Source organism: Pogoniulus pusillus, chromosome 23 (genome assembly GCF_015220805.1).
Source record: "Pogoniulus pusillus isolate bPogPus1 chromosome 23, bPogPus1.pri, whole genome shotgun sequence".
Taxonomy (NCBI): domain Eukaryota; kingdom Metazoa; phylum Chordata; class Aves; order Piciformes; family Lybiidae; genus Pogoniulus; species Pogoniulus pusillus.
The window spans coordinates 5,211,963-5,236,173 of NC_087286.1; the positions used below are offsets into that span (position 1 = coordinate 5,211,963).

At 53.3% G+C, this 24,211-nt stretch overlaps 1 protein-coding gene across 5 annotated transcripts in view; it reads right to left on the reverse strand.

The window, feature by feature from the left end:
* Nucleotides 1–1,113: 1,113 nt before the first annotated feature.
* GJC2 (gap junction protein gamma 2) overlaps nt 1,114–24,211 on the reverse strand; it is a 43,276-nt gene continuing 20,178 nt past the window's right edge. For 4 of the 5 annotated variants that reach the window (XM_064162396.1, XM_064162397.1, XM_064162399.1 and 1 more), the window contains one exon: nt 1,114–3,268. In XM_064162396.1, coding sequence (XP_064018466.1) covers nt 2,001–3,248 — 1,248 coding nt within the window. In that variant the 5' untranslated portion in view covers nt 3,249–3,268 and the 3' untranslated portion in view covers nt 1,114–2,000. Of the gene's footprint in view, nt 3,269–10,641; nt 10,878–24,211 lie in introns of those variants that run through there. The other variant, XM_064162398.1, reaches the window with a different exon arrangement.

Genomic DNA, 24,211 nt, shown 5'->3' on the forward strand with positions numbered 1-24,211 from the left:
CTTTTAAAGCCCCCATGAGATGTTTCTTTTATTTTCTTTCTTTTTAAATCTACTTCTTTTTGCTGCCACCACTGTCCTCCAATAGCATGGCACAGCTCAGTCAAGCTTCCCAGGGGCTGAAGGCCATGCCCAAGTTCTCTGCCTGTTCCTAAGACTGGCCAACAGACCCATCTGCCTGGGGAATAGACACCCTCAGGGCTTTCAGAGATCAATCTTAAGGACATGCAAAAGATGCCCCACAAAGATCCAGTGGATAAGAAATACCAGCACAGGGATCTGCCTGTCACTTTGGGTGGTTGACATGGCCCTCAGAGAACAGCTGAGGCCAGGGATGGTCCTGTGTTCAGTTAAGTTTTACCTCTTTTGCACTATGCTTGATGATGAAGGCTCTGCCTGTTTGGGTTCTCCATAGTGGTCAATCAACCACTGGACTCTTGGGAGGTTGTGTGAACATCTGCCACAGGCAACTTGGGAACATCTCAGGGCTGAGACTTGCTCTGAGACATGGCACAGTGGGGGAGGGGCTGGGTTCAGTCTCTACTATTCCCAGTGATGAAGTTTTCTTTCTACTTTGTGTTAGTGGAAGGGAGCAAAGCCACAGCCCTGCAACTGTGCAAGAGACACAGGATGAAACCAGCCTGGCAAAGCATGTCCTCAGCACTACAAGGAGCCTTGGAGCTCAGCAGCTTGGTTTTAACATGCCCCCAGATTCCTGTAGCTGCATGAAAACCCCCCTAAAACCAAGCCAAGCTCCAAAAGCTCCCCATAAACTAGTGCAAACCTTTCTGCTACCATTCTGTCCCTGTCCCCACTGAAGCCAGGTCTTCTAAGCCCCCCAAACGTGTGAAACCTGCCAGTTCCCCAGGAGAGGCTGGAAGGCCAAAAGACTTCTCCAGGATGAGATTCACCACAATCCTGGAGCAGCTGGGTTTTCCCAGGGCAGGTGGAAGGCTGCAAAATGAACAGAGGGTTGATATTGCATTTCTGTCTCTGTTCACACCCACATGTCCATGTGTGTGTCTGTTGTACACTTACAGCTACTCAGCCCCCACGTCCACACCCTGCACAGCTCTGCCACCATTTATGAGGGATTGATTCGACAGAAAACCAAACTTCCCAATGCTCATCTTTCAACCTCTACTGACATCCACCAAAGTACCAAGTCCAAATGCTTGGTGGGTTTGTTTTCCTGGTTGCATAAAGGCACTTCTCTGATGATGTGAAGCAGCAGTTTGTTAATAACTCTGGTAGCTGGAGCAGTTCCCACCACGTCTGCAGCGAGCGCTACGCAGGCACCGGTACAAGGCAGTGGCACTGCCAAGTATTTGATCACCTTTGCTTCTTGCTGCAACGCAGAGGAATCAAAGACAAGAAACCTTCAGCCCTGTGCTGAGTTTTTAGGTCTCCCTGGGTAAGATGCTCGCTGTGTTTCTGTCCCATGACCTGATGTGGGTGCCAGCTTGGGGCTCACAGCGTCAGATGATGCCTGCTGGAGCATCCTCTTCAGGAGGACATCAGCTGGAAGCGTGTCATCAAGGTTCCTGCAATGTGTCAGTTGTTTCCTTCTCGAGGGATCACAAATTAATCTGGATTAAGGATATTTAGTAATTGAACACTGCCTGACCTCTGGTCTTGCCATGCAGGGGGGAAGCTGCTCACTCTCAGTCTGACTTCTCTCCTGAACCACCAGCAGCTCCACCGCCCTTCACAACATGTTGTCCAGTCTGTGCTCGGAGCTCCAGTGATGATTGAAGGGGGTGGGAAATGCCAGGGGTTTGCTGTTGCACACTGGAGGTTCCCAACTGGAGAAGGCGTTGGAGACATGGAAGAAATGTGTCTTAAGCAACGCACTGGAAGACAGCATTAAATTGGTCAGGAATTGCTTTTCTCTCCTGACTTCCAAATAAAAACTTGTGCCTGTGAAACGAGCTCAAAACCAAACCAAACCAAAATACCCACCCCCGCCCCCCTCAGGCTGCCCTGTCTCCTCTTAGATGAAGCTATATCCATACAGATGTCTTTCCATCTTTACTGCTTGAGCTCCCTTTCTCCAGGCAGGCCTTGGGTTTAGCACCTTGTTTCTCCTGGGCAGTGTTGGCCCTGTTCTGCTCTACCACCGTGCCACCCGAGGCAGGACTGCTGGTTCGAGAAGGTTGGGTGTTGCCCTGGGTGCTGCTGTAGCTCTGGAATGCTATGTCTAACTGCTCCTGGGCCACTCGCAAGTGTTTGTGAAGGGTGGACAAGTCTGCTGGCAGGTTCTCATCTGGGCTGGTGCACTGCTGCTCCTGAGCCACATTAGCCAGGTTCTGCTCGTGAGCCATCAGGCTGTTGGGGATCTTGGTGGACTTCTCTGATTTCACTACCAGGTTGTACTCAGGAGGGCAGGAGATGTTCTTTGGGTAGGCATAGTTGTAAGGAGGCTGCCTAAAGCTGTTGATTTTCCGGTTGCGAATGGCATCTCGGATGGTGCCAAAGCCCAGGTGAAACATCTCACACATGTTCAGCAGTAGGCAGAGGCAGCTCACCACGTACATCACCAGGAGGAAGATGGTCTTCTCTGTCGGCCGGGACACGAAGCAGTCCACAGTGTGAGGGCAAGGGACTCTGTTGCAGACGTAATAAGCTTCTACCTCAAACCCGTAGAGCAAATACTGCCCTATCAAAAAGCAGACTTCAAAGGAGGCTCTGGTGAGAAGCTGGAAGACGTAGATCTTCATCAGCCCTTCTTGCTGGATGCGCCTCCTCCCGTCGTGCTTCTGCGGCTCCTTGCTCTTGGGCTTGGCCTTGGCTTTCTCGTGTTCCGCCGTGTCGTCGGAGATCATGGGGTCCTCCTCGTCGGCCTCCATCGCGTCCTCCACGTTGCGCACCGCCTGCCAGTTCAGCGCAAACTGCTTCTTCTTCTTGAAGCCCTTGAACTTCTTCTCCTCCTCGGCCGAGCGGGCGATCCTGTGGATGGCGTAGCCCAGGTACATGACGGACGGGGTGGAGATCATGATGATTTGGAAGACCCAGAACCTGACGTGCGAGAGCGGCGCGAAGGCATCGTAGCAGACGTTGTCGCAGCCGGGCTGCTTGGTGTTGCAGGTGAACTTGCTCTGCTCATCCGAGTAGATGGACTCTCCCCCCACCGCCGTCAAGACAATGCGGAAGACGATGAGCACGGTGAGCCAGACCTTCCCCACGAAGGTGGAGTGATTGTGAATCTCTTCTAGCAGGCGGGTTAGAAAGCTCCAGCTCATGTTGGTCATAAGGGCTACTCAGTTATAACCTGCAGGCAGAGGGAGAAATGCAAACCTCGGCTGTAAGTCAGCATCAGTGACTGCAGTCAGAGATGTGGCTGTGACTTGGCCATGCAGATGAACTGCATTGAACTGGGTTGGGGGTTTTGAGAGAGTGTGTGGTGGGGGGTGGGGGGATGTCTGTCCTTTAGCTTTTGGGAATGCTGAAGAAAATAAGCTGTGACCTAATTTGGGTAGACTAATGGGCTACACAAGTAGTAACAGAGGAAACATTTCTTTCCCTCTGCAGTGCAAGGGGAGTCCCCTCTAGACTTGCCAGTGTTGCTAGCTAGCAGCTGTGGATATTAAGGGGGAATTAAAGCAAAGGTGGTCTCTGTGTTCCAAAGTCCCTAGCAGTATATTTGACATCTTTGCAAGAGAGTCTGCAGTTCTAGAGCTGCCCATACTACTTCAGTGCACTTGAGTGAAATAGAGGAATTGTGAAATTGTATCTTATGATTAACATAAATTAAATCATTGTTACAGGCAGGGAGTCACAAAGATGGTCAGGGGCTGGAGCATCTCTCCTGCAAAGATAGGCTGAGAGAATTAGGGGTGTGCAGCCTGGAGAAGAGAAGGCTCCAGGGAGACCTTATAGTGGACTTCCAGTAACTGAAGGAGCTAAAAGAGAGCTGGGAGGGACTTTTTATAAGGGCTTGTGGTGAAGGATGAGGGGACACATAGTTTTGAACTAAAGCAGGGTAGGTTGAGATTGCACATTAGGAAGTTCTTTACTCTGAGGGTGGTGAGACACTGGAACAGGTTGCCCAGAGAAGTTGTGGATGCCTCATCCCTGGAAGTGTTTAAGACCAGGCTGGATAAGGCTTTGAGCAACTTCATCTAGTGGGAGGTGTCCCTGCCCATGGCAGTGGGGTTGGGACTAAATGATCTTTGAGGTCCATTCTATGATTCTCCGATTGTATCTCCAAGAGACACCCTTCAGTGCTGCCGCCCATCTCCCCAGGACCTGTCAGAGACCACGGCAAGGGGCTGACCATCAGAGCCCAGCACTGGGGCACAAGCCACAGCCAGCATGGGGATGTGCAACACCACCACAGTCACAGGCAGACCTGCCTGCTGGTACCACATAAACACAGATTAAAGGCACAACGAGCCCCAGCGCCTGCTGGAGTCACCATTACCCACTTTGCTGCCTACTCAAGATGTTGCTCAGCTGCAAGGAGGGTTTGGGTGGCTAACACATGAACACAAGGCACCACAGAAGCCACCAACACACAACCAAGTGCTTAACCAGTAATAATCTCTTGCTTGCATGCCATGGCCTCAACCTTCTGAATCAGAATCCTTTTGGTTGGAAAAGACCTTTAAGATCACCAAGTCCAACCATCAACCTAGGGACACCACGGTCATTAAATCATTCTGAGCTGAAAGCCCACATCAGAGAGACCTGCAGGGCTGGAAGATCTTTCATGAGCAAGCCCAGAAAAATGCAAGGAATCAGGGAAAGAATGGGAATATTTATGTTTACAGGCTGATGGCCCTTTTAAGTGCCCTTTGAAAACACAAACCAAAACAAACATTTAATCAAATGCAGGCTGCTTGGAAAATAAACCTTGAGAAGCTTCCAGAGAAAACCATGCATGTATTAGGAGACCTGGGCAGCTGGGGAGGAAGAGCTTGTTATAACCACAACCAAGAAAATTGTGGCCAGCAGGACTAAGGAAGTTCTTCTCCCCCTCTACTCTGCCCTGGTTGGACACACTTGGAATACCGTGCCAAATTTTAGGCTCCCCAGTTCAGGAGACAACGGGGAGAGAGACCAGTGGAGAGCCATGAGGATGACTGGGGGACTTGAGCATCTCCCCTGTGAAGAGAGACTGAGAGCCTTGGGGCTGTTCAGTCTGGAGAAGTCTGAGAGGATCTGATCAACATGTTCAAGTATCTGAGGCATGAGTGCCAAGTGGCTGGGGCCAAGCTCTTTTTGGTGATCAGCAGCAATAAGACAAGGAGCAAGAGCTACAAACTGGGACATAGAAGGTTTCACCTCGACGTGAGGAGAAACTTTACAGTGAGGGTGATGGCTTATCCTCTTTGTTCCCCTGCATGCCTCCTCTGAATCATCCTCCAGCTCCTAATGGACATACTCACCTTGTTTCCACACAGACACCTGGTGCCAGGCACTAAATGAGGCATCTGCTAGACCAGTCCCACCCAAAACTTGATGCTTGCCGCTGCACCCAGAAGAAAGAGTAGATGTGTTGGTGGCAGATGAGTACAGACACAAGTGAGTTAAGGTGGAGTATGGTATGGCTCAGCAGGAGCTGGCCCTGCACAACCTACTCCTCTGTAGTCCTCCACAATCAAGGAGAGGGAGAGAAATTTGCTGCTGTCCGTATGTTGAATCTTAGCATTGTAAAATGGTTTGGGTTGGAAAGGTTTTGCTTTAAGGTCATCTAGTCCAATCCCACTGCCCTCAGCAGGGACATCTTCAACTACAGCAGGTTGCTCACGGCTCCACACAACCTGACCTGGAATGGTTCCAGGAATGGAGCACTTCCCACCTCTCTGGGCAACCTGGGACAAGGTCTCACCAGATTCAGTGTAAAAAATCTCTTCCTTCTCTCCAGTCTAAATCTCCCTGGTTTAGTTTCAAACCACCACTCCTTGTCCTGTCACAAAAGGCCCTGCTAAAAGGTCTCTCTCCAGACTCCTTTAAGCACTGAAAGGGCACCAGAAGGTATCTCTGAGTAATCCCAACTGTCTCAGACAGGCCTCAAAGCAGAGGGTTTCCAGCCCTCCCATCATAGCTGTCAGCTGTGCTGAGGACTCCAGAGCTGGCCTCAGCATTGCAGGTGGGGTCTCAGCAGAGGGGCAGAATCCACTCCCTCCACCTGCTGCCCACGGTGCTGGGCATCAGCCCAGGACATGGCTGGCTTTGGGCTGGGAGTGCACATGAATGACTATGGCCATCAAACCTACCCTTCTGTGCTGAGTGGAGGTAGATAATCAGGAAGGACACAGTCTGGTCCTCACCTGGCTTAGCACTTTTACATGGAGACACAAAATTATGTCCTCGGCTTTCCACAGCACAAGATAGGCTTTGAGCCCATCACCCATTCCAGGCACCTTGTGGGAGCAGCCACCAGCATCATCTGTGGGCACAGCCCAACGTGGCAGCAAGAGGAGAAACAGGCCTTAGTCTGCTCTCCATCTTGAGACTTTCTGGAATGTGATTCTGCTCATGCTGCTTCTTAGGACAGGAGCCAACCAGCTCTGGTTTGCTCAGCACTCGCCTTCAGGCTGCCCCGGGAGGTATCAGCACGGTCCAAGGCTTGAGATGCAGTGGAATTCCTCTGCTGCTGAGGGCTCTCAAGAGCAGGCAGATGGAATTTTCTAACCCTGCTATTTCTAGATCAAACAAATCCTCTGTGAACCCAAACCTCCAAGTCTTCACACGGCAGACCAAGACTGCAGGAGCACTCTGTGGATGCTGCTATTCTTGTCCTGTAGCTGGAGAAACTGAGGCAGGGTGCAAAGAAACTGCTGACTCCAGGCTGGGTAGTAAGCCAGAAGAAGAGATGGAGTTCTCCTTGCCCTTAACTTACCTAATGAAGAACAACAGCCCTCAAAACTTCTGGGACCAAGATCCCCACCTGCTGCCCCAGAAGTGATGCCTTGGACCCAATGGTCACCAGACAAATCACAGAATCATAGAATCAGGGTTGGAAGAGACCACAAGGAGCATCTAGTTCCAACCCCCCCTGCCATGGGCAGGGACACCCTACCCTAAATCAGGCTGGCCACAGCCTCATCCAGCCTGGCCTCAACCACCTCCCTGGGCAGCCCATTCCAGCCTCTCACCACTCTCATGCTGAACTTCCTTCTCACGGCCACTCTGAATCTCCCCACCTCCAGCTTTGCTCCATTCCCCCCAGTCCTGCCACTGCCTGAGAGCCTAAAAAGTCCCTCCCCAGCTTTTTTTGTAGGCCTCCTTCAGATCCTGGAAGGCCACAAGAAGGTCACCTGGGAGCCTCCTCTGCTCCAGCCTGCACAGCCCCAACTCTTTCAGTCTGTGCTCACAGCAGAGCTGCTGCAGCCCTCTCAGCATCCTCCTGGCCCTGCTCTGGACACACTCCAGCATCTCCACATCCCTCTTGTAATGGGGGCTCCAGAACTGGATGCAGTACTCCAGGTGGGGTCTCAGCAGAGTGGAGTAGAGGGGGAGAATCACCTCCCTGGCCCTACTGACCACACTTCTCCTGTTGCAGCCCAGGCTCTGGTTGCCTTTCTGGGCTGCAAGTGCACACTGCTGGCTCCTGTTGAGCTTCTCATCCACCAGCACCCCCAAGTCCCTCTCTTCAGGGCTGCTCTCCAGCCACTCACTGCCCAGCCTGGAGTTGTGCTTGGCATTGCCTCGACCCAGATGCAGGACGAAAAATGCTGCTACAGATAGGACAACTCACCCACTGCAGGAGAATGTGGGGTGTGACACCCAGAAGAGCTTTACTCTGGGAAAGCTGGGATTATTCAGGGGTGAGATGGGGAGCCCATCCCTCTGAGTGGCTTTTGGCTTCTTTAGACTCAGTGGATTAACTTTGAAGTGCCTTTAACCCTTCCTCAGGTTTATGTCCCCATTCAGATCTGGGTAAAATGGGGTGTTAGTGATTTGCAGGATTAATCTGGGCACTTGGCCAAGCTGCAGCTGAAGAGGGGCTGGGAAGGGAAGACCTTGCTGGGTGTGGTGATGTTTTGCTATGGAACATGATAGATTTGTCTGTGAGGCACCTGGGTCCAGCCAAGGCTGGGCTGGGGCTTGGATCAAGCACAAATCAGCCCCAGCTTGGCCAGTCCCACCAGCTCCCACCTGCATCCCCAATTAGCTACAAGCTCCAAACTGTTCTGAAACACAGGTTTCAAAGGTCCTACACACCACTTCTGTCATAACTTCAGTGCTCACCTAAAGGCTCAGCACCACCAAGGATAATTTGCTGCTTTGAGTAGCAAGTGCTACTCAGACACAATTCCCAAAGCTCAGGCTCACCTCCTGCCAGCTGTTTGCAGGGGCAGGCAGGGTCTGACCAAGGTAATGATGGCTTTTGGAGTAAATATTCAAGGTTTTTGCCTGAGATGGATCCAAGATGGATCCACCCACTGTCTGCTCTGGGAGACACATTTTGGAAAGGAGCACCCAAAATCCCTGCTTGAGAGCAAACCTCCTGAATCAAGGGATTCATGCAAAATACAGAAGGCAGGGGTTGCTGCTTTGACAAGGCCACCTCTGGATACCAGCCACCAGCCCAAGCTCTTAGCCTTGCCCTTGCTGCCACAGCTCAGCTCTCTGGGCACATCTGGATCTGCATGCACATCTGCAGGAAACAGCATCAGGATGTTTCTGTGCCCCTGGGACCCTGCTTCTGCCTGTACATATGAGCCCACTGTGACGTGACCCCTGTGTGTCCACTCAACTGAGTGGCACTGGATTTGAAAGCAGGAGCTGAAGGAAATGAGTTTAAAAACTCCTCCTGCAACCACTTCAGTTAAACTTGCAGTGCTTTCTGAGACTCACTGAACTCTCATAGTGTGGTTCTTTGAAAGCCAGTGTCTCTAATTGCTTGGGAGGGGATAGTAGACCATTATATTTTGCATTCCATCACAGAATCATAGAATCAACCAGCTTGGAAGAGATCTCCAAGCTCATCCAGTCCAACCTAGCACCCAGCCCTGCCCAGACCATGGCACTAAGTGCCTCATCCAGGCTTTTCTTTAACACCTCGAGGGATGGTGACTGCACCATCTCATTTAGGCTGGATTTTAAGATCATCAAGCTCAACCACTAAGCCCACACAGCCAAGTCCACCACTAAACCATGTCCCTAAGCACCACATCCACATGTAAATTACAAGACAAATGAGCTTCCCAGGGACAATTGGTTCACATCACTGTTGCTAGTGAATAGAACGGTACCCGGAGAAGACCATGTCTCATCTCCTCCCAGTGCCAGCTGTCAAAGCACAGAAAGTGAGCTTTTGCCTTTTCCCTGTGTTTCAGATCTAACTCTTCCACACAGTGGCAAAAATACACAGTGCAGCCCCTTGTGTGGAACTGAATTTGATTCACGAAGGTTCACGAAGCTAAATTGTCTGCTGGAGAGATCCCTGTGGCTTTGAAAGCCATTCATTCAGTCACCCATCCTCACACCTCACCTCCAGACTCGCTGACATGCTGCATAGGAAAGGCACACAGGGGACAAGCTGCACTCCAGAAGAGCTGCAGAGGAGAAGCTGGACCACTCCACCCCCCCAGCAGCACTTCAAGCAGTGCATGTAGCCACGTACAGGAACGAGCTGTTGGCTCCATGTTCTCATGGAATCGTTTGGTTTGGAAAGGACCTTTAGGACTGTTAAGTGCAACTGTTAAGCCAAGTCCACCGCTAAGCCACGTCCCTTGGCACCACATCTATCACACAGCATCACAGTATCACCAAGGTTGGAAGAGACCTCACAGATCATCAAGTCCAACCCTTTACCACAGAGCTCAAGGCCAGACCATGGCACCAAGTGCCACGTCCAATCCTGCCTTGAACAGCTCCAGGGACGGCGACTCCACCACCTCCCCGGGCAGCCCATTCCAGTGTCCAATGACTCTCAGTGAAGAACTTTCTCCTCACCTCCAGCCTAAATCTCCCCTGGCATAGCCTGAGGCTGCGTCCTCTTGTTCTGGTGCTGGCCACCTGAGAGAAGAGAGCAACCTCCTCCTGGCCACAACCTCCCCTCAGGTAGTTGCAGACAGCAATAAGGTCTCCCCTGAGCCTCCTCTTCTCCAGGCTAACCAATCCCAGCTCCCTCAGCCTCTCCTCGTAGGGCTGTGCTCAAGGCCTCTCCCCAGCCTCGTCGCCCTTCTCTGGACACGCTCAAGCATCTCAATGTCCCTCCTAAACTGGGGGGCCCAGAACTGAACACAGCACTCAAGCTGTGGTCTAAGCAGTGCAGAGTCCAGGGGCAGAATGACCTCCCTGCTCCTGCTGACCACACCATTGCTGATGCAGGCCAGGATGCCACTGGCTCTCTTGGCCACCTGGGCACACTGCTGGCTCATGTTCAGGCAGGTATCGATCAGCACCCCCAGATCCCTCTCTACACAGCTTTCCAAGCCCTCCGGAACTCCACCGCTGCCCTGGGCAGCTGGAAACCCGCGGGTCCCTCCGTGCAATCGCAGGCACTGCGCTTGGAACAGGGAAAACTCTACAGCCTGAGTCTGCTGTGAGCAGAGGAAGGAAAAGGGGGGAAAAAAAGAAGAAGACTCGAGAGGAAGAAGCCATCAGTGCTGGGGGGACCTTCTTCCTTTCTGCTGGGTTCCCGCAGCGCCGCTGCAGCCGCGGGGCGAACAACGGACATCTACTCACAGCAGAGTCCTGGTGCTCCTGCGGCAGCTCTCCCTCCTGCGCCGACATTCCTGCGCCTCCAGCCCTCCGCCTTGCCCCGCATCAGCTCCTGCTGCCTCCATCCGGCCACGTCCCGGCAGCTGGAAGCCGCAGCTCCGGGGAGGTATTTAACGTGCTCTGAAACCCCACCTCTGTGGTGGCCGCGAACTCATCGCCCGGAGGTCCTGCCCAAGCTGCCTGCGCCCCTGCCGCCGGTCCCACCCGCTCCTGGTCCCTCTTTCCCTCTGCAAGCCTCGGGAGAAGGAGGGAAGGTGCCGTGTGGAGGCAGGGGGGAGTTGGTTTTAAATCCAAACAAGCAGCCGGGGCTGGTTTTAGGAACGTTGCCTGGAATTTTGCTGCTGAGCTCTTGAGCTGGTTGGAAGTAAATGAAAAGCATCAGCTAGTGGGGCTGGTAGGAGCATGACTAACAGGGAACATGTGGAAAACACATTTTGGCAAAAGCTCCCTGGTTGCTGGGGGAAAAGAAGTAAATAATAAGGGAAAAAAAGAGGCAAGGCTCACTAGGGAGAAAAAAAAACCACTCTGGAGCTCCTGACTGTGCTGCAAGCCCAGGACAGGCTTCTTCTGGAAGACGTGGTGAACATCTCTCCAGCCTGGTGGAGAGCAGGTGAAGGATGGGGAAGGAGTGTGGAGCAGACAGAGAAACGTTTGGGCTTCTCTGTAGGTGGGGGTGGATGAAAAGCTGGCGGTGAGCCGGCGCCGTGCACTCGCAGCCCCAAGCCAGCCGTGCCCTGGGCTGATCCCCTGCAGCGTGGGCAGCAGCTGAAGGGAAGGGACTCTGCCTCTCTGCCCCTCTCTGCCGAGACCCCACCTGGGGCCAGTGCTGGAGTCCTCAGCACAGGAGAGACACAGACCAGTAGGAGTAGGGCCAGAGGAGGCCACAGCCATGGTGGGAAGAATGGAAGCCCTTTGCTGTGAGGCCAGGATGAGAGAGTTGGAGTTGTTCAGCCCGGAGAAGAGAAGGCTCCAGGGAGACCTTCTGGTGGCCTTTCAGTGCTCAAAGGAGGCTGGAGACGTACTTTTTAGCAGGGTCTGTTGTGACAGGACAAAGGGTGATGATTTGGAGTGAAAGAGGGAATTCAGACTAGAGATAAGGAAGACATTTTTGAGGGTGGTGAGACCCTGTCCTGGGTTGTCCAGAAAGGTGGGAGATGCTCCATTCCTGGAACTATGGCCAGGTTGTCTGGGGCTGTGAGTAACCTCCTCTAATTGAAGATGTGAAGATGTCCCTACTGAGTACAGAGGGGTTGGACAGATGACCTTAAAGCAAAACCCTTCCAACCCAAACCATTCTACAATGCTAAGATTCAACATATGGACAGCAGCAAATTTCTCTCCCTCTGCGTGACTCTGGAGGACTGCAGAGGATCAGCCTGTGCAGGGCCAGCTCCTGCTGAGCCATACCATACTCCGCCTTAACTCACTTGTGTCTGTACTCGTGTGCTTGGCACCTATGTCTGCCACCAACACATAGAATCATAGAATCAACCAGGTTAGAAGAGACCTCCAAGATCATCCAGTCCAACCTAGCACCCAGCCCTGCCCAGTCAACCAGACCATGGCACTAAGTGCCTCAGCCAGTCCCATTTTGAACACCTCCAGAGACAGTGACTCCACCACCTCCCTGGGCAGCCCATTCCAATGCAAATCACTCTCTCTGACAACAACTTCCTCCTAACATCCAGCCTAGACCTCCCCTGCCACAACCTGAGGCTGTGTCCCCTTCTTCTGTTGCTGCTTGCCTGGGAGAAGAGCCCAACCCCACCTGGCTACAGCCTCCCTTCACGTAGTTGTAGCCAGCAATGAGCTCTGCCCTGAGACTCCTCTTCTGCAGGCTGCACACCCCCAGCTCCCTCAGCCTCTCCTCATAGGATTTGTGCTCCAGGCCCCTCACCAGCTTTGTTGCCCTTCTCTGGACATGTTCCAGTACCTCAACATCTCTCTTGAATTGAGGAGCCCAGAACTGGACACAGCACTCAAGGTATGGCCTGAGCAGTGATGAGTACAGGGGCAGAATAACCTCCCTTGTGCAGTGGCAAGCATCAAGTTTTGGGTAGGCACCTCCTTGCCCACATGGTACTTCAAGTCTGCAGACAGTGTAGTGGGTCATAGAATCAACCAGGTTGGAAGAGACCTCCAAGCTCATCCAGTCCAACCTAGCACCCAGCTCTGTCCAATCAACCAGACCATGGCACTAAGTGCCTCATCCAGTCTGTTCTTGAACACCTCCAGTGACTACCACATTGTCCTTGAATGCATCTCCCTAAATGAGTACCCAGAACATGTCATACCATCTGCTTCCAAAAGGCCATTCCCAGTGAGATCCATCAGACCTGAGGGATAGCCACCAAGATCTTGTTCCCATCAAAGAACTGTGGTGACATTTCCACCCACTCCTGCTGGTGCAGGATGAAGCTGCAGAGAAGTATTCTTAGTTATTTAAAAATAACTAGATGAGAACAACTTCCAGGGTCTGCAGGACCACAGGCAACAACTCAGAGATAAAAGGCAGCTCAGCATGGTCCCTGTCCCATGGGGTCTTTCCAGATGCTTTGGTTTCTAACCCTGAGGGTTATTTATACACCCAGCAATCCTGTCTGATGGAGGGGTCTGGGGGACATCTGGTCTTGAAGCAAGTGAAGCCCAGCAGAAGGCTATGAGGATGATGAGGGGACTGGAGGGCTGCCTGATGAGGAGAGGCTGAGGGACCTGAGGCTGCTTAGTCTGGAGATGAGAAGACTGAGAGGGGATTTGATAAATGTTTATAAGTATCTGAAGGTTGCCAGGAATGGGGGACAGGCTCTGCTCACTGCTCCCTGGGATAGGACAGGACAAGGAGCAATGGGTGTAAGTTGCAGCAAAAGAGGTTCTGCCTCAACACAAGGGGGAACTTCTTTACTGTAAGGGTCCCAGAGCACTGGCACAGACTGCCCAGAGAGGTTGTGGAGTCTCCTTCTCTGGAGCCTTTCAAGGCCTGTCTGGATGTGTTCCTGTGTGACCTGTGTTAGATAGCATTGTCCTGCTCTGGCAGGGGGCTTAGACAGGATGATCTCCTTGGGTCCCTTCCAACCCCTAGCATCCTGTGAGCCTGTGACACCATCTCATCCAACCCCTTCTGCTAAAGCAGGGACACCCACAGGAGAACCACACAACCACAGAATGTTAGGGACCTCGAAAGATCATCTAAGTCCAACCCCCCTGCCAGGGCAGGATCACCTAGAGTAGGTCACACAGGAACAGATCCAGGCAGGTTTTGAATCTCTCCAGAGAAGGAGAATCCACAACTTCTCTGTGCAGCCTGGGACAGGGCTCCAGAATGCTCACAGCAAAGAACTTTCTCCTCATCTTCAGATGGAACCTCCTGAGTTCCATTTTGTGCCCACTGCCACTTGTCCTATCAGTGGGCACCACTGATGAGACTGTGGCTCCATCTTTTTGCCCCCCAGCCTTTAGCTCTTGCTGAGCATTGAGAAGATCTCAGCCTTTCCTCCTCACAGAGATGCTCCAGGGCCCTCGGCAGCTTTACAGCCTCTGCTGGACTCTCTCTTGAACTGGGGAGCCCAGAACTGGACAGGATTGCGGTGCTGGCAAAGGCACATGCTTTTTTTCTGCCATCCATGGCAGTGAGGCTGGAACTAAATGATCTCCAGAACTGCATCCAGTTTGCAGCCCCTATGACAAGAGGGATGTGGAGATGCTGGAATGTGTCCAGAGAAGGGCCATGGGGATGTTGAGAGGGCTGCAGCAGCTCTGCTGTGAGCACAGACTGAAAGAGTTGGGGCTGTGCAGTCTGGAGAAGAGGAGGCTGTGAGGTGACCTTCTTGTGGCCTTCCAGCATCTGAAAGGGGTCTACAAAAAAGCTGGGGAGGGACTTTTTAGCTGTCAGGGAATGACAGGACTGGGGAGAATGGAGCAAAGCTGGAGGTGGGGAGATTCAGAGTGGCCATGAGGAGGAAGATATTGAGCGTAAGAGTGGTGAGAGGCTGGAATGGATTGCCCAGGGAGGTGGTTGAGGCCCCATGGCTGGAGGTGTTTAAGGCCAGGCTGGATGAGGCTGTGGCCAGGCTGATCTAGGGTAGGGTGTCCCTGGGCATGGCAGGGGGGGTTGGAACTGGCTGCTCCTTGTGGTCCCTTCCAAGCCTGACTGATTCCATGATTCTATGTTCTTTTAGGTCCCTTCCAACCCAAACCATTCTATGATTCTATGAGTTTTCCCCCCTGTGTCTGTTCCTGCTCCAAAGAAAGCATCTGCCTCAATAGCAGAGGTCAGATGGACCAATTATTCCCCACTCTATTTGCTTCCCTTTCCTGAAGTAGCTGGAGGAGCAACAGGAATCAAAGGCCATCCCCCACCACACCCACTGGGGTCACAGCGGCTGTTAGCGGTACCCAACGTCTGTCCTGCAAACTCATCGCAGCTCTCCAGGCTCTCACAACAGGAAGCAATAAACTTTCCAACCAGTGCTGCCAGCCCTAGACAACCCTGTGAAACCAAGCCAGGCTTGACTTGCTGTAGTCCTTCCTGAGCTTGTACAAAAGAGTGAGGGGGAAAAACCCCTCACAATTCAATAAAAGCCAAAGGAAATCCATCCCCTGGTGAAAAAGGTCCTGCAAAAGTTCATGGCACATCATCTCCTCCTGCTCCTGCCTCCACAACTGCTCCTCCACCTGCAGTTCACTGAGCAGGAAGAGGAAAAAGGTCAGGGGACATGGGAAAGATGAGAGAACACTGGAAAAAAGAAGTCAAGCAGCCACATTTTTGGCTGCTCCAGCAAGGTGTGGAGCACCTTTTTTTCCCTAACACCTGTGGCTGGGCAGAGATGCTGTGTTGTGGGAGGAAGCGTGGAAAGGCCCCAGGAAAAGGGGGCAGGAGTGAGAAGAGCAGGAGCAGAGGATGGAATTTCAGTCCTGGTTTCTGGGCTCCATTTAAGAGCTGCTGGGTGAGGTCCCTGGCTCACACTGGAACATTTCCCTCATGGTGTCACTGAGGGGAGAGGGAGGATGGAAGCAACCAGATATCCTGTGGAGGGACAAATAGCTTAGACACAGGTTGAAGGCAAACACAACAACCCCTGAAAGCAAAAGTGGAGTGGTTGTGTCTGCTGTGGATCCACAGAAGCAAAGCAGGATGTGCTCAACACCTCCTCCAGCTTTCCTCACCAAACCACTCTTGTAAATACCTGCACATGCACAGTGGGGTAGGGGTTAGGTTTCTTGTGGCAGATGCTTTGCAACCACCCAGGCAGGCTGCTGACTCTGAGAGTTTGACCCCTATGTTTCTGCAGCAGCAGTTCCTGCCTCATCTGTCAGATGGGAACAGCCACCACAACAGGCAGGAGAAGCTGTACTCACCTGGCCAGGATGGTGGTGTTCCACCAGCCCCATTACACATAGCAATCCTCAGCATGGATTTTCCAAACAGGATTTAAACCAGGTTCATATGGGTTGGAGAAATCCAGGGAGACCTTGCTACTGCTCTTGGCTCCAGCTGAAGGGCATTTTGACTCACCATGAACCATAACCTCATCTGCCAAGGAGAAGTCACAGGCTCACAGGATGTCAGGAGTTGGAAGGGATGCAAAGAGATCATTAAGTCCTGTCTCAGCCCCCTGCCAGAGCAGGACCACACAATCTAGCTCAGGGCACACAGGAACACATCCAGACAGGCCTTCAAAGTCTCCACAGAAAGAGACTCCACAACCTCTCTGGGCAGCCTGTGCCAGTGCTCTGGGACCCTTACAGTAAAGAAGTTCCCCCTTGTGTTGAGCTGGAACCTCCTGTGCTGCAGCTTACACCCATTGCTCCTTGTCCTATCCCAGGGAGCAGTGAGCAGAGCCTGTCCCCCCACTCCTGACCCCCAGCCCTCAGGTGTTTATAAACATTGATTAAATCCCCTCTCAGTCTTCTCTTCTCCAGACTAAAACCCCAGAGGACTTGTAAAGACAAAACTCTTACCTGAACTGGGACATCAAAGACACCAACCCTCTCTGAAGATCCCAGTGCTCATTACTGGAGTCTCTTGGCTTTGGAGGGGCCTCTGACTTGCCAGAATCATAACAACGAGGCCACTCCATGGCCCAATGTGCAGGAGGAGTGACCTTGAACCTGACCCTAGGTGGTCTTGACCCTTCTCCAGGGGTGGGTCTGAACACCACCAAGTGATGGTTAGCCCACTGCCCCTTCCTGTCTAAAGATCCATCAAAGCAGGGGGACTCCCTGTCCTCTCTCTCTGCGCCCCCTGCCTCCCTGCATCACCATCCTGTTCCTGGTCCTCTTTATTTTTCCACGTGGCCACCACCCACGAGGCAGACAAACCCATAACCATCCAAAATCTGGCTGCATTTACACATCTGGTATCTTCTTTTCCCTTCCCTGTACCTTTGTATCTTCCCTACCTCAGATACCTTTAATTTATTGTTAAACTTTTCTTCTTTTAACTCCCAAATCAGAGTGAGATTAGTTATTTGGGTGTGCTCACCTTTCCTTTCTTTTGGGGAAGCAGAGGGAAGAGGGAAGGGCACTCTATAAATTGTTATTGGCTCTATCAAATCATAGAATCATAGAATCAACCAGGTTGGAAGAGACCTCCAAGATCAGCCAGTCCAACCTAGCACCCAGCCCTGTTCTGTCAACCAGACCATGGCACTAAGTGCCTCAGCCAGGCTTTGCTTGAGCACCTCCAGGTGACTCCACCACCTCCCTGGGCAGCCCATTCCAATGCCAATCACTCTCTCTGACAACAACTTCCTCCTAACACCCAGCCTATACCTCCCCTGGCACAACTTGAGACTGTGTCCCCTTCTTCTGTTGCTGGTTGCCTGGCAGAAGAGCCCAACCCCACCTGGCTACAGCCTCCCTTCAGGTAGCTGTAGACAGCAATGAGTCCCTGGGAATTTAAGTTTGAGCTGAGACATCCAAGTGTTGTGCCAAGAGGGAGAAGAGCTGGGAGCAAACCCTCCCCTCCCCCCTTATAAACCCATCCCTGCTCCAGCCCCAGACAAACTCAAGGCTGCAGATCTGCTACCATGACCTCCTGAGCTCAGCCCTGGCTACCTGGCCCCCAGACCCCTCCTCACTGTAAAACACCAACTACACAAGGATCCTGAAGTCAAGGAACACCAAGATGAAACTACCAGACCCCTGGATGTGACTTTGTGGTCCCTTCTTCCATCACTAATAAGATCTAAACAGAGTAAAAAGAGAAGAAAGAGACTGAAAAGGTGAGAGATGAGGAACCAACCGGGTTGGCTGTGCTCTTGCCAACTGTTCTTAGATAGCAGACACAAGAGAAAATAGAGGGAAAAGGGAAATGTTCTCACCACAAGTGCTTTCCTATCCTTCTGGCCAGCTTCCCAGCGTGACTGGGACAGGTTTCTACTCTGCTCACCGAGATTTATCATGATGCCAGCATCACCAGTAAACAGTGAAATCCCCATTTAGGTAATCAGAGAGAGATAATGATTAGGTCAGGTTTACATGCAGAAAAGAGGGAGAAATGCCCTGGGGGAGAGCCCAGCGCTGGGCGAGCAGTACAGTACCTTGCCCAGCAGCCCTGGGGACAGGAGCATCGGTGAAGACTGCTCGGTGAAGACTGCTGGGTCTGGTCTGAAGGCCAGTGTGAGGCTGGAAAGGGCTGGGAGCCTTCCTGGCCCTGTTTACATAGGTGAGCCTCCCCCCGCTGACGCCGGAGAGGTCAGCAGCTGATGGCTCGCATCTGGCTGCCACTGGGTCCCCCGTGCCAAGAAAGGTGTCCACGTGTCCTTTGTCCCCAGAGCCCACAGGGCTGCAGGGGTGGTGAACCAGTGCCCCTCCCTCTCCTCCAGAGGCAGAGAATGGGGTGGGGAAGGTTGGTGTCCAGGTGGGAATGAAGCCAGTGCCACCTGACCCTGAGCCATGCTGATAGTGAAAGCAAAGGCAGGCTCTGAGATGTGCAGTGCTACGAGTGCAAGCCCAGGACCGCCCAGTGGGCTGCTGGCAGCACCTTCTCCACCGCACTAGGCATGAGCACAGCCCTGCCTGTCCGCTGAGCTGGGCAGCCAGCTGTCAAAATCTGCTCCAGCACCGCCAAAGCCTGCACAGGCACCACCCACACCAAACTGTGCACCACCTGCAGCAAGCCCTGCACAAGCTCCACTGATCCCACACCAAACTGTACACCACCTGCAGCAAACCCTGCACAAGCTCCACTGAACCCACACCAAACTGTGCACCCCCTGCAGCAAGCCCTGCACAGGCTCCACTGAACCCACACCAAACTGTGCACCACCTGCAGCAAGCCCTGCACAAGCTCCACTGATCCCACACCAAACTGTGCACCACCTGCAGCAAACCCTGCACAGGCTCCACTGAACCCACACCAAACTGTGCACCACCTGCAGCAAACCCTGCACAAGCTCCACTGATCCCACACCAAACTGTGCACCACCTGCAGCAAACCCTGCACAGGCTCCACTGAACCCACACCAAACTGTGCACCCCCTGCAGCAAGCCCTGCACAGGCTCCACTGAACCCACACCAAACTGTGCACCACCTGCAGCAAGCCCTGCACAAGCTCCACTGATCCCACACCAAACTGTGCACCACCTGCAGCAAACCCTGCACAGGCTCCACTGAACCCACACCAAACTGTGCACCACCTGCAGCAAACCCTGCACAAGCTCCACTGATCCCACACCAAACTGTGCACCACCTGCAGCAAACCCTGCACAGGCTCCACTGAACCCACACCAAACTGTGCACCACCTGCAGCAAGCCCTGCACAAGCTCCACTGAACCCACACCAAACTGTGCACCACCTGCAGCAAACCCTGCACAGGCTCCACTGAACCCACACCAAACTGTGCACCACCTGCAGCAAACCCTGCACAGGCTCCACTGAACCCACACCAAACTGTGCATCACCTGCAGCAAACCCTGCACAAGCTCCACTGATCCCACACCAAACTGTGCACCACCTGCAGCAAGCCCTGCACAGGCTCCACTGATCCCACACCAAACTGTGCACCACCTGCAGCAAGCCCTGCACAAGCTCCACTGATCCCACACCAAACTGTGCACCACCTGCAGCAAACCCTGCACAAGCTCCACTGATCCCACACCAAACTGTGCACCACCTGCAGCAAACCCTGCACAGGCTCCACTGAACCCACACCAAACTGTGCACCACCTGCAGCAAGCCCTGCACAAGCTCCACTGAACCCACACCAAACTGTGCACCACCTGCAGCAAACCCTGCACAGGCTCCACTGAACCCACACCAAACTGTGCACCACCTGCAGCAAACCCTGCACAGGCTCCACTGAACCCACACCAAACTGTGCACCACCTGCAGCAAACCCTGCACAGGCTCCACTGAACCCACACCAAACTGTGCACCACCTGCAGCAAACCCTGCACAAGCTCCACTGATCCCACACCAAACTGTGCACCACCTGCAGCAAGCCCTGCACAGGCTCCACTGATCCCACACCAAACTGTGCACCACCTGCAGCAAGCCCTGCACAAGCTCCACTGATCCCACACCAAACTGTACACCACCTGCAGCAAGCCCTGCACAGGCTCCACTGATCCCACACCAAACTGTGCACCACCTGCAGCAAGCCCTGCACAGGCTCCACTGATCCCACACCAAACTGTGCACCACCTGCAGCAAGCCCTGCACAGGCTCCACTGATCCCACACCAAACTGTGCACCACCTGCAGCAAACCCTGCACAAGCTCCACTGAACCCACACCAAACTGTGCACCACCTGCAGCAAACCCTGCACAAGCTCCACTGAGCCCTGCAGCAGCACAGCCCAGCCCAGCCTCTGCACAGCCAATCTGCACCCCCACGGCAGCCCCAACCCACCACGGCCTGCATCTGGGACTGGCCCTGAGCATTTGCCATGGCCTCATCATGCCCCTGTACAGGGCAGTTCCCCAGACTTCCTGCCTGCCCTTTCCTACCAAAGGATGGACCCAACTGGTCCCTCCTGCCCACTTCCCTTCACCCCACGTGGTGCCAGGTGGGAAGGAGCCAGGAGAACTGGGCTGTAGCCAGGTGCCCTCAGAGCAGTGCCCCATGATGATGGCACTTTCCTTGCTGCACCAAGAAGGCTGTGGCCAGCAGGGTCACCAGCAGGTCAAGGGAGGTTTTTCCTTCCCCTCTACTCTGCCCCAGTGAGGCTTTGTCTGGAGGACTGGGTTCAGTTCTGGGCTGCCCAGTTCTGCTTGAAAGGGTCCAATAAAGGGCTATAAAGATATTTAGGGGTCTGGAAGATCTCTCTTATGAAGAAAGGCTGAGGGACCTGGGGCTTTTCAGCCTGAAGAAGAGCAGACTGAAGGGAGATCCTCTCAATGCTGATCAAGAGGGGATGTCAGGATGCTGGGGCCAGGCTCTTTTTCAGTGGTGCCCAGTGACACAAGAGGTAATGGGCACAGACAAAACATAGGAAGTTCCATCTAAACATGAGAAGGAACTTCTTCACTTTGAGGGTGGTGGAACCCGGGAAGAGGCTGCTCAGAGAGGTGATGGAGTTTCCATCTCTGGAGTAAGTCAAAACCTGCCTGGATGCCATCCTGTGCAACCTGCTCTAGGTGAATCTGCTCTGGCAGGGAGGGTTGGACTAGATAGAATCATAGAATCATAGAGTCAACCAGGTTGGAAGAGACCTCCAAGCTCATCCAGTCCAACCTAGCACCCTGCCCTAGCCAGTCAACCAGACCATGGCACTGAGTGCCTCATCCAGGCTTTTCTTGAACACCTCCAGGGACACCTTCCAACCCCTGTCATTCAGTGATTGAGTAATTGCCCTCTTGGACACAGAACTGGTGGGGTGACCCTCACCCTAGGAGAGCTTAAGAGATTACATCCTCAATCCTTCATGAACACACAGGGCTGTGTGTCCCCAAGGGGAACCTCAAGAAGCCAGCAACCAGTTGTGCTTTAAGCTGAGTACTGATGCTGTTCTCTAAGAGGAGGGCTCAGGGAATGAACAGCAATAAAAAGCTGGAGAGAAGAAAGGGAAATATCCAATGCAGCTGTGAAAACAGAGATTAAAACCCTCTAAGCCTACAGCCTCCCTTGGCCAAAGCAAGGGAAGCAATGTGCCAGCAGTAATTCCTCTTCCCATGTCCATCCAGCAGATATTTTTTCATGAATGAGCACGCTGAAGAGGAAGGGGAAGGGTGGAGAGATGCAGGAGGAGAAGGTGGACATCCCTTCCATGCCTTTTACACAAGGGAACCTCTGAAGTTCATGGAGAGGTAGGGCCATGGGGCTGAGCCAACAATGCTCAGTGCTTGAGGCTGATGCACGACCCGAGACAAGCAGGCACCTGGGTGAAGATTTTCTCTCTGTTCTTATACAACAACCTGGTCCTGAAGGTGAAGATCTTCCCAACCAGCTACCTCCTTGTCTCCTGCTGCAGTGTGTCTCTCCTGCCTTCACCCTTGACAAAATGTCATAGAATCATAGAATCAACCAGGTTGGAAGAGACCTCCAGGATCATCCAGTCCAACCTAGCACCCAGCCCTAGCCAGTCAACCAGACCATGGCACCAAGTGCCTCATCCAGTCTGTTCTTGAAGACCTCAAGGGATGGTGCCTCCACCACCTCCCTGGGCAGCCCATTCCAATGGGAAATCACTCTCTCTGTGAAGAACTTCCTCCTAACATCCAGCCTATACTCTGCTCTAAGTCCAGCCCCACAGGTTTTATCTCCACTGCTGGCTCCACAAACGAGGAGGTCTTCTCCTGGCACACCCTAATGTCACATCCCTGCAGGTGTTCAAGGCCAGGCTGGATGAGGCCTCGAGCAACCTGGTCAAGTGGAAGGTGTCCCTGCCCATAGGGTTGGAAGTAGATATCTTTAAGGTCCCTTCCAATCCAAACCATTCTATGATCTCACCACAGAATTACAGAATCATAGAACCAACCAGGTTGGAAGAGACCTCCAAGATCATCCAGTCCAACCTAGCACCCAGCCCTAACCAGTCAACCAGACCATGGCACTGAGTGCCTCAGCCAGGCTTTGCTTGAATACCTCCAGGCACAGTGACTCCTCCACCTCCCTGGGCAGCCCATTCCAATGCCAATCACTCTCTCTGGCAGCAGCTTCCTCCTAACATCCAGCCTAGACCTGCCCTGGCACAACTTGAGACTGTGTCCCCTTGTTCTATTGCTGGTTGCCTGGGAGAAGAGGCCACCCCCCACCTGGCTACAGCCTCCCTTCAGGTAGCTGCAGACAGCAATGAGCTCTGCCCTGAGCCTCCTCTTCTGCAGGCTGCACACCCCCAGCTCCCTCAGCCTCTCCTCATAGGGTTCACACCTTCACAAGTGCAGATCCAGACCCTCTTGCTCTGCTGCTGGCCATTCAAAGGTCCTCACTCTATCTGCATTTCAAAAATTCAGCTGCCCAAGTGGGTTTTCTGCTGTGGTTGGAGCTCTCCTCTTCTGCTCTTGATTTAATTGTCCTGTTGGAACAGCCAAGACTTTCCAGCAGCTGGCAGAGAATGAAAGGTCTGGTGCAGGAGCAGCCCCAGCCCTGCCTGGGAGAGTGGCGCTCGCGTTTCCTGCCGGCCATCCTCAGCCAGCCACTGACAGCAAAGGCTTTGGGGCTTCCCAACCACTAAATCACCTTGCTGGACTCATCATGGGGGCAGCTGAACTACACCTAGTTCCACCTATTGAAATGAGGGCAGCAGGCTGCGTGCCACGGGAAGTGACCCCTTGTGTGCCGCCGGTGCTGGTGGGAAGTGCTGCTGACCTGTGAATGTCAGCCAGCAGGGCCAGTTCCCACTGCTGCTGCTGAAGCTGGAACCAAAGCAGAGTCTGAAGGGACTGAACATGAGCCAGCAGTGTGCCCAGAGAGCCAATGGCAGCCTGGCCTGGATCAGGAGCAGTGTGGCCAGCAGAACAAGGGAGGTTATTCTGCCCCTGGACTCAGCACTTGAGTGCTGTGTCCAGTTCTGGGCTCCTCAATTCAAGAGAGATGTTGAGGTGCTGGAAGGTGTCCAGAAAAGGGCAAAGAAGCTGGTAAGGGGCCTGGAGCACAGCCCTGTGAGGAGAGGCTGAGGGAGCTGGGGGGTGCAGCCTGCAGAAGAGAAGGCTCAGGGCAGACCTCATTGCTGTCTGCAGCTACCTGCAGGGAGGCTGTAGCCAGGTGGGGTTGGTCTCTTCTCCCAGGCAGACAGCAATAGAATGAGGGGACACAGTCTCAAGTTGTGCCACGGGAGGTCTAGGCTGGATGTTAGGAGGAAGTTGTTGTCAGAGAGAGTGATTGGCATTGGAATGGGCTGCCCAGGGAGGTGGTGGAGTCACTGTCCCTGGAGTGTTCCAGAAAGGCCTGGATGAGGCACTTAGTGCCATGGTCTGATTGACAGAACAGGGCTGGGTGCTAGGTTGGACTGGATGAGCTTGGAGGTCTCTTCCAGCAAGGTTGATTCTGTGATTGACTGGAAATGAGATGAAGGGATCAGAGAGTGGTTTGGGTTGGAAGGCATCTTTAGAGGCCCTGTTAAAAAGTCTGTCCCCAGCACAAGAAAGACA